This window comes from Acipenser ruthenus, chromosome 25 (genome assembly GCF_902713425.1).
Source record: "Acipenser ruthenus chromosome 25, fAciRut3.2 maternal haplotype, whole genome shotgun sequence".
In the NCBI taxonomy this organism is placed as follows: Eukaryota; Metazoa; Chordata; class Actinopteri; order Acipenseriformes; family Acipenseridae; genus Acipenser; species Acipenser ruthenus.
In genome coordinates, this window is record NC_081213.1 from 6,682,325 (window position 1) to 6,692,066 (window position 9,742).

At 38.2% G+C, this 9,742-nt stretch overlaps 1 protein-coding gene across 4 annotated transcripts in view; it reads left to right on the forward strand.

Annotated features, from left to right (window-relative positions):
* Positions 1–8,998, forward strand: part of LOC117413581 (protein quaking-A) — a 53,928-nt gene extending 44,930 nt beyond the window's left edge. The window contains exons 5-8 of one of the 4 annotated variants that reach the window (XM_034022765.3): positions 80–167; positions 1,960–2,346; positions 4,812–4,886; positions 6,086–8,998. In XM_034022765.3, the coding sequence (XP_033878656.3) occupies positions 80–167; positions 1,960–2,346; positions 4,812–4,886; positions 6,086–6,102 (567 nt within the window). In that variant the 3' untranslated portion in view covers positions 6,103–8,998. Of the gene's footprint in view, positions 1–79; positions 168–1,935; positions 2,347–4,811; positions 4,887–6,085 lie in introns of all 4 variants that reach the window. The other 3 variants (XM_034022768.3, XM_034022764.3, XM_034022767.3) reach the window with 3 other exon arrangements.
* Positions 8,999–9,742: the final 744 nt, after the last annotated feature.

Consider the following 9,742-nt stretch of genomic DNA (forward strand, 5'->3'; position numbering starts at 1 on the left):
GGTGGGGGAAAATAAATCACAAGCATATAGTGTGTTTCATGAAGGTAATGAAATACTTTGTCTTTTCCCCCTTTCGTAGGCCGAGGGAGAAGACAACCTGAAGAAAATGCAGTTGATGGAACTGGCCATCCTAAACGGCACCTACAGAGACACAAACATCAAAACACGTAAGACCACCTTGTAACAGCCCACCTTCTCCACACCCATTCCATATTCACCACCCAGACAACACCATGTAGACCATGCAGTTCTGAAGTGGTTATGGGTTCAGTCCTAGTCCTTGACATCAAGCCCTACATGAGCGCACACACCAACCGTACAGCTCTGAAAAGCTACACTGAATTTAGTTTCAGCAATGTAGAGCAGAACTGTCCAGTCTCTTTCCCTACTGGAGACGGAACTTACCGATACGCATAATGAGCGTATGGAAACTCAGCATGCGAAATTGGTGTGACTCTGTACTGCTGAACTGCATTGATAAATAGACAGACGTGTGTACAGTAGCACCCTTTAGTGAGACAATAACAAGTATTAACCTTTCCTGGTTCCTGTGTCCTTTTATGTGATGTTCATTATGGCAGATGCCCCAATTTTCATTTCTCCATCCCTGATCCAGATCCTTCCTTCACTTGGAAATGTATCACTTTTGGGTTTTGCTTTGTGGCTTTGCTGTTTTGAATCGCTGGCATGTTTGTGCATGGTTATTTTTTGTGCATCTTGCATTTAGTTGTTTCACTTGTAATTTCTTTCAAAGGTCTAACAAGTACTTACATATATTCATATGTACTGAATCTTACTGCTGCAAATAGTCAGCACTTCGTGCATTAAAGACCCCCCCCCCCCCCCCAAAAAAAAAAAGCTGTCTTGAAATATAATCATATAGTTTAGCAATTCGACACACACAATTTTTTATCAGTGTCTGCCATGCTGGAAATGTAGCCATACAGCAAATGTAATGTTGGAGTAAATGTGGTTCAGTTGAACTGCTGACCATCTGCAGCAGCAGCAAAAATACATATGTAACTTGTTTGCTTTAATGTGCTATGGACAGTTTTATATTAAGCACCTGTCCAATTAATAACCATTTATCATTTATTGGTGCTCAGCTGTTAAGTAACCCAATAGATTTTACTGAAACAGTAAATGTATTTTGGTAGGCGAAAGCCCTGAATTTGAATGCTGATTAACACAACATCGAGCTGTAAACAGTTGTGATATTTGGCATTGCAGTAGAATGGTTCACAAATGCAAACCAGGCTGCATTTTAAGCCGAAAGGATCCTAATGTCTTGTTGAGGATCATCCACTAATCGTCAGGAATGTTTTCTGTGCCATTTGTATTTATACACAATTCAAAAAGATGCTGCATCATGGCCCTTCTAATCTAGATAACTTCCCATTGGGTGTAAAAGCCAACCATATATATATATATAATATATAATTTTTTATTTATTTATTTATTTATTTATTTTAATTAATGACTTATCAATCTATTTTAGTTTTGTTGCTGTCCCACAACTAATCGTAAGCAGAATCATCTTCATTCAGGCTGGGGATCTGTGGCTCATACAATGGCATTAGGGCTCATTTCAGCTGGAGCAATTTTACACTTTCTGTGGTGTCACTCCGGTGATTTGATCTGTGCATTTTATTTGTTTTGTTGTTTTCGTGCAAAATGAACCCTTTTTTGCGCTACAAGGTGATGCTTGTGTGTCTGGTTCACTGTAATCATTGCATGGACTAATTTGCCTTTTTTTCCCCTTCCTCCTCCTCCTCCTCCTCCTCCTCCTCCTCCTCCTCCTCCTCCTCCTCCCATTTCTCTTCTTTCATTCTGCTTTTTCTGCCTGTAATTTTTTTCCTCGCCCACCCCATCTTTCTTATTGCACTCCCCCACCCCCTCTTTCTCCTTCATCCCCCCCCCCCTTGCTTACTGCAGCCACCCTTGCTTTTTCTCTTGCAGCGGCTGCCGCGGCAGCACAGGGGACCCGGCTCATAGCCGCACCTTCAGGGCAAGTTCTCCCACCTGCAGGCTTGAGACCCCCCACACCAGGGACCCCCATCATGAATATCATCCGGCCCATGCAAGCGGCCGCGATGATGCAAAACGGGACGCCCACCTTAATGCCCCAATCTCCAGATGGTGGCATCATTTACACCTCACCATACGATTATCCGTATACACTGGCCCCAACGTCTCTACTGGAATACCCCATTGAACACAGCGGGGTTCTAGGTAAGCGTCCTTGGGGCTTTGGGACAATGATAAACCCTGGACAGGAAGGCAGCTTTTTATACAATGGCTTTCTGGAGGCAGCATCTGGGAACCCCAGTCATGAGTTATTAAAAGGTAAATATATCGTCTCAAGTTCTTGAGTGCATTGTCAAGGTTCCTGTGTTTTTGCATGCCTTAAGGAACGTATGTCAAACACACACATTGATGTATTGAAAGTGTACACTGGCAAGATCTGCTCGCAGGAAACACCTGTGGGAAACAGAATTCTTGGTTAATGAATGTTTTTGCTGTGCTTCCCGGTCTCTCTTCCATGTAAACTGTATTACTTGTCAACAGGTGTTGTATACATTTTCTCCCATGTCATTGCTGTCTCATAGGGCACGCTTCCTTTTTGCTATGTACTGCAATTACTTGAGAGGTCTAATTTATTGGTAAATACTGCTACCATTTAATTCTATAGTAATCCTGGTTGTCACAATTGAAAAGCACCCCCTCCCTTATAGTCGTACGCAATCTTATTTCTAATTTTGCCCCACTGTTTCCATGGATTGTTAAAATAGATTTATGCAGAGGTACTTTTATTATTTTAATAGGCATTTAATTTTTAAAGTGGTATTGATCTGATCCTGCAGATCCTAGTAACTTCAAACATGGACCAAGTGTGGGAGGGAGGCTGGCTGACACAGACTCTAGGACAGTGTGATTTTCACCTGGCTCATGCAGAGGTGGTACTATTATATGAACCAGTTGAGTAATGCTAAAGAATCCTGACAGTCTTTCATTTCTGTCTGCTCCTTAACTGCACAGAGATTCCTACTGAGGACTCCCTTGTCATCCTGGACAGTGCCATAAGGCCTGCAGGGACTTTCAGGCATTCACTGGGAGAAAATGTTACCACTGCTACTCAAGCAAATACAGAGAACTAAAGCTGAAGTGAAGTGCACATAGACCTGAATACAAATCAATTGCAAGATTAATTGAATCCCTTTGCAGCAGTGCACAAAGTGATTACATCTTGAGCTTGGTTTCAATTAAACAAATAGAAACCGTGACATACTTTTTAACTGTAGTTTTCCAGCTCTTGAAGCTATTTTTACCAGCATTAACTCCTATCAGTGCTTTCAGAAAGCACCTTTGTGGAAAGGCATACTGGGGCTAACCTGGTATACAAGAATTGTATTAAGTCCTGAACATGTTTGTGGTTAGTTTTTAATTACACTGCAGTAGATTGGCAAACGTTTTAAAAGTTTTGCCAAACTATGTACTTTAGACATGTATGATGAACAATACCACATGCGATGGGTCAATTCAAGAAAATACATTTTGAATTTTGAAGGCCTCCTTCAGTACATACTGTGTTTTTCAGACAATACAAACTGTATATTAAGTGTCACTAGCCAGAATTATAAAAACCTAAATTGTAGGTCACCAGCACAGGGGCAGTGCCAAGACACACTGGTAAAATTGCAATACTATGATGATAGACTGAATGTCCTGAAACTGCATTTTTATTATCCCGCACCAGTGTTCAGTTTGGCAGTACTCTTGTGTGTTTAAGTCTAATGTTCTGTCTTAGCTGGACTGTAAGTAAGGACTGCTATATGGTCCAAAGCACGCTGCTACAGGCAGCCATGTTAGCGATAGTAGAAAATAAAAGCAGCTCTAGCCAGGAATGCACACAGTTACAGTAGCTGTTTCTTTTATTTTTTCGGTTCTCAACTAAAGTCTAAATAAAAAAAATAAGCAAGTGCTTGAATAAGTAACTCTAAATCACAATACTGTACTGAAGAAGTCTCTTCAGGGGTCTTGACTGAAACACTGGGGGGGAAACGAGCCTGTGCAGGTGTCCTTGTTCTGTTTCACTGACACAGAAAAAGCCACAGCAAACGGTCCTTGGGAGTCTTGTAATAACATGCAAATGCAGTTATAAGCACAGAAAATAATGGCATTGCAATAGTTCTACTTTAATCTGCCTGGACTGCCTTGACCCAATACGAATGAAAGTAGTAGTGGATTGTTAAACATACCTTACTGCTCCTGTAAGAAAAGACAAGGCTGTCACAGAGCGTGAAGAAAAATGCATTTGCAGTTGTTCTCTTATCTACCTTGACCCAACATGAATAATTGCAGGCTGTTCACTACCGGTGAATACTTCCAGTCAATACGCCTCCCCATAAGAGCCAGTGTTTCAGTTTGTGTGAGACATGCTCCTGCACTGTTACAGAGCAGGTTCTGTTTGAGCAATTTTATACAAGAGGTCAGTTAGGTATACCATCTAAAGAAATTAGAACCTTTCACCACCTTTGACATGTTGTAGAATCTTATTAAAAGGTTTTACCTGTTGTAAAGTCCCCTAAAAGAAGTGATCCTCGCATTTTTTGCTGCAGCAAAATAAATGGTGTACAGTATATATATTTTTTTTTTAGTACAAGTGAATTGTCAAACTTCTGTAATATTGATACTGTGGAATATTATTAGGGTAAATTATATGAAAGATAAGTTATGTTTATATATTTTTATATATATAACAAAATGTGAATGTGTGTTTGGAGTTGATTTCTAATATGTGAACCTTTTAGGTGCAATGGCAACTAAAGTGCGGAGGCATGACCCGCGGGTCCATCCTTACCAAAGGATTGTGACCGCAGACAGAGGTCAGTTTAGCTCTTAAGAAATCTTTTTATATTTGTTTCTCTCTTCATTAAGTCTTAATCTGTGGTATAGATTGTGTTTTACACGATTATGGTAAAAGCAACAAGCTCAGGTACACAATCATTCTATAAAAAAATGTTAGCACTACGGTATAGAGCTGTAGTAGGGATTAGTTTGCTAAATTGGCTCATGGATTCAGAACGTTGATGCCAATGGCAGGATCCTTGCATCCGACTGAGATACACAAATACTGTTGTCCACATTTTTGGGTGTAGCATTGTTGATTGGACCAATGTATAAAAACATAAATGTTTTACTTGTATAAATTCTTGAAACTGTTACCTACTTAAATAAGAGTTAATTTATGTTATGACAGTAATTTCTTAGCCTTGCATACTGTACCTTCTCTCCTAAAATGAGACTTCATAAAAACCTCATTTTCAGTTTTACACCCTTAGCAAATTAACATTTGCTATTGGACCATATGCACATAGTCAACAAGCTGCGCTTTTCAAACCTAAAACGTATTTGCTCTGGAGTAGACTGTGTATTGAAAGCAGGTAGTTTACAGTGTCCTTGAGCATACACTTGTAGAATTGTGAAGTTCAGGATTATGTTCTGATTTTAGCCAAGTTTAAAATGCTTTATATTTCAACTGTACAAGTGGTACTGTCTTTATATATATATATATATATATATATATATATATATATATATATATATATATATATATATATAGGGACATTTTATAATAAGATCAATAGAATTATGGCACATGTATATTAATAAATGAGAGTAGACTGAAAAAAAAAACAATGCCTTTGTGTCTAAATGACATTAATTAATGTCTCTTAACACTAATACTACTGTACTGTATATAACGGCATTTTCACTCAAATAAGAACTAAACGCTTTAATTTTTGACTTTCTTGCTTTTTGTTGTGGGGGGGAAGTTGGGTCTCTTATGCTGTCCTCTAATTTAATCTGTAAAGTGTGATTATTCAGGTGGGGGCTCATTGATTAAATAAGTAATGATGCAAGTATGTCATGCTTAACCCAATGGTTAGTTTTGGGGAGGTGAGGGGGGGTCATTCATTTTATTGTTAAAGTGATGTCATCTAGTCTCTTCTGCTGACACTAATATCCTTTCTATCTTTTTTTTTTTTTCTTCTTTTGTTTCTTTTTGTTTCTAACCACCTAGCCGCCACCGGCAACTAACACATGACCTTCTGACCTCTGAAATCTTCACCCAATGATGAGCTGACCATGCCTGCCTGCTGATCAGTTAACCGGTAATCGCCTTTGCTTGCCTGTCTCGGACACAGCAAGCTGAGGCACTGTCCGTATTGTAACCTAACAACAACCGCAACAACCACCCAGCAAACTGTTATCGGAGTCTCAGCTTGTAGTCTGGTTTGGGTGAATGTGTTATCCCAGAATCTGCACTGAATAACTTAAGCAATAAGGTGAACCCCTCTCCCCCAATCCTTCACAGCTCTCCTTCAGTGGCCACCTCTAAATAAAGCAAAAGGCTAACAACTGGTAAGACAAATTCTTATTAACTGCACTGATAGGGGGCTGTGCTCAAACTTTCCTGCCCCCCCCCCCCCTAAAAACACACTCACACAAACTGCAGAGTTCTAATGTCATTTCACATGTAGTCCTGTCTCTCAGCTCTGAAACTTTTGTGCCGACACATTATGGGTGTGGCTGTCTTTTTAAGCATGGCTAAATTGACTGCAAAGAAACATTTTCTTTAAAAAAAAAAAAAAAAAAATGCAATTCCACAATTCTAGAAAACAAAAAGCTGCAGTATTTTATGTATTGCAGCTGTATTAGCTCCATACAAGCAGTTGTTTGTACTTTTTAGTATACTAAAGTTTCCATAAAAAGATGAGATATCTAGCACTAGTAAACTAGAGTAACCAACAGACCTTCCCTCAATATAAATGGCAATATTTTAATATATGCCAGGATTTGAGGACGTTTTATTAATCTTGTGCTTATTTAGGGTGCCAGTTGATGCCAAATGAATGTCAAAGTAAGGGGGTAACGTGTGCCAAGATGCACAGAGGGAGGCGGCCTCAAAGGTCTCCTCCTCTTCCCCATTTTTTTTCTGTGCTAACTCCTATCACAGATGAAAATGTGTATTTTTTTCATGTAACTGAAGCCTGTAAACACTAAGGGACTTTTGGGATGGGGCACTCCACTTTAGGAGATGCATTTAACATGATTTTTGTAATTATTTTTTTGTGTGTGTTTATTGAAGATTTACTTGCCTTAAAGTATAGATGGATTGCTGAAGTCCAGCCTTAGCCTTTTCCATGAGCATGGTGCATCCACAATGTGTCGCACAATATTTGCAGTTTCAGCAGAGCTCTTGTGTTGTATGATCTCTGTTTTCTTTTACTCTTTTGAACAAAAAAAAGGATGTGAAAGCCATGCTTGCCTGTTCCGATTGCTCTATACCTGTTCTATAAAGTGTAGATAAGTCCTTGCATAGAAACTACAGAGGATACTTTTACAGGGTGCTGGTGAAGAAAATATATTTTTGGCAATTTTAGCTTTTTATACTTAACTTGCAGTTACAAAATACTAAAAAAGAAAAAAATATGTATACTAGAAAAAAGATTAAGTGATAATGGATAGTAGTGGCTGGCAAAAGAACGACCAAAATAGCATATCTAGGAATGTTGCGAGAAACATAGAGGAGAAATTTAAGTGCCTTATCAACAGGTTTTTTTTATTATTAATATTATTTTCTAAGTATTAACATTATTAAATTCAGTCCAGTGCACGCCAACCAGAAAGACTGGACAGAAACTTCTTGATTCTTAACAAGGATGGTCTGGAGTTGATACGTAGCTACAAGATCCTTGTCAACTGTAGCCGTTCAAATTATCCTATGCAAGTAGCTGTTACTCGACCAGCTAAATGTGTGTGCCATAATTTGTCTTCCTCAGTTTAGTTTAGTTTTTTTTTTCCTTAATCCCTGTCTGCCATTTGAACAAAAAGAATACTTTATACATACAATGAACAAAAACAAACTGCCACTTGCAATGCAAAGACTTGCTGGGCTGACTTTTTATAAAGAGGGTGATGGATTAAACACTTGCTGTGTAAACCACTTGTTTGAATAACTGAAACCCTGATCAGAACCCCCAGCTTCCACTCCTTGCTGGCCTGTCCATTATCATAGACCAGTTAGTGGGATACACTATTGGTCTGGTGGTTGTTTTCAGTTAAACTAATTTTTTTTTTTTGGTGGGGGGGGGGGGGGGGGAATCTGGTCATATTAATACAATCATGATGGCAATCTGATCTTTTGGGTGACCATTTCAGATTAAGAGGGTAGTAAATGGGATTTTAGAGTAATGAGGAGACATGTTTTGAGTCGTTCTCCCTCGTTATTCAGTAAACAGCGTCGCAGTCTTCAAGGAATATGGGTTTCAGTTATTCAGAGGAGCGGGATTAATTGGCTCCAGAGAACAAAACCAGTTATAATCAATTTCTTTTTAATTTTTTAATTTTTTTTGTTCTGGTTAAGATTTTTCTACATGATGTTCTAAAAGGTCAACGTTTTGTTTTTCAGTGTTAATTTTTTTAATGCAATATTAAAATGGAAGAGGGAGTCAGCAGTTCAGTATTTGACAGTATTACGTACTCTCTCAGCAATGTTACAAAGCTGTTTTTGGTGGTTGGTAAATCACGAGTACAGATATTGTACCATATTCAGTCTATGGCCTGCCAATATGTATAATAATGTAATTACAGCCATTGTTACAGGTTTATAATGTATTTTTCTAGCTTTATTTTATATGTATATTCTAAAACATTTCTGACTTTCTTTATTTCTGATGGAACCCCTTGCAAGATTTTTTAATAGCCCCTCCCCATTGCAGCTTTTCTCCTGGCCTGTCATTTGGGAGTATTGCCTTTCCTAGATTTCCAATTACTAGCTTGTTAACTCATTAGCCACTTTATTAGTTCTCTTTGTTACAAGTATTTTTTACATGCTTGCATTTAGTTTCACGGTGTTTTGCTGTTCTTTTTGTTTTTTTTTCTTATTAACATCCTGGCATTTATTTTAATAAACATTCTAGTAAGAATTTTACTAACTTGCTGATATTTATTTTTTGTCTTGTGTTTTTAACCTGTTTTAATGAATGTACAGTCTGGAACACTGGACTAACCAATTAAATCAGTGTTTGTTTGGCCACAAACGCACACTCACACGCACACACGCACGAACACACACTCCTAAAGACTTGCTGACATTTCATCTCAATTAAACTCCATTTGTCTAGCCGGTCTACATTTGCACTGTATAGGAAAATTGAGAGCTGCTTTAATAATTGGTATGAAACTCAGAGTTGTTCAGCTATACCAACAAGATCATTTGGGATCAAACTTTTATTTTATTTTTGTTTCCATTAAAACTTCTTTAGCTTTCTCTGTTGCCTACAAGCAAAAGCACATGTTTGTGTACTAATTTTTTCAATCCAGTTTAGGTGCTTCTTTCTTTCACTAATGTAAGGTGTAATTAAACACAGGTGCACAAGCAATAATTAACTTATTAATCACTTTCTCTTTAACCCTTTGAGTGCTGAAGGAACTCTGTTTGCACTATTGTATACTAATGCTGCAATTGCACAATGTATTAATCAGACCCATTGACGATCCACAATTCTCTAAAAATAAGTAATTTGAGGTACCAAGTTTTTCAGCTGCAAAACTTGAATGGAACACATCACTGACTTCGAATCGTCAATCATACACTTGTTTAGTGTATTCCTTCAACAGCACTGATGATGGTATTAGTTTATTGTCTTGTACGTTTTACACCAGAACTTTTTTA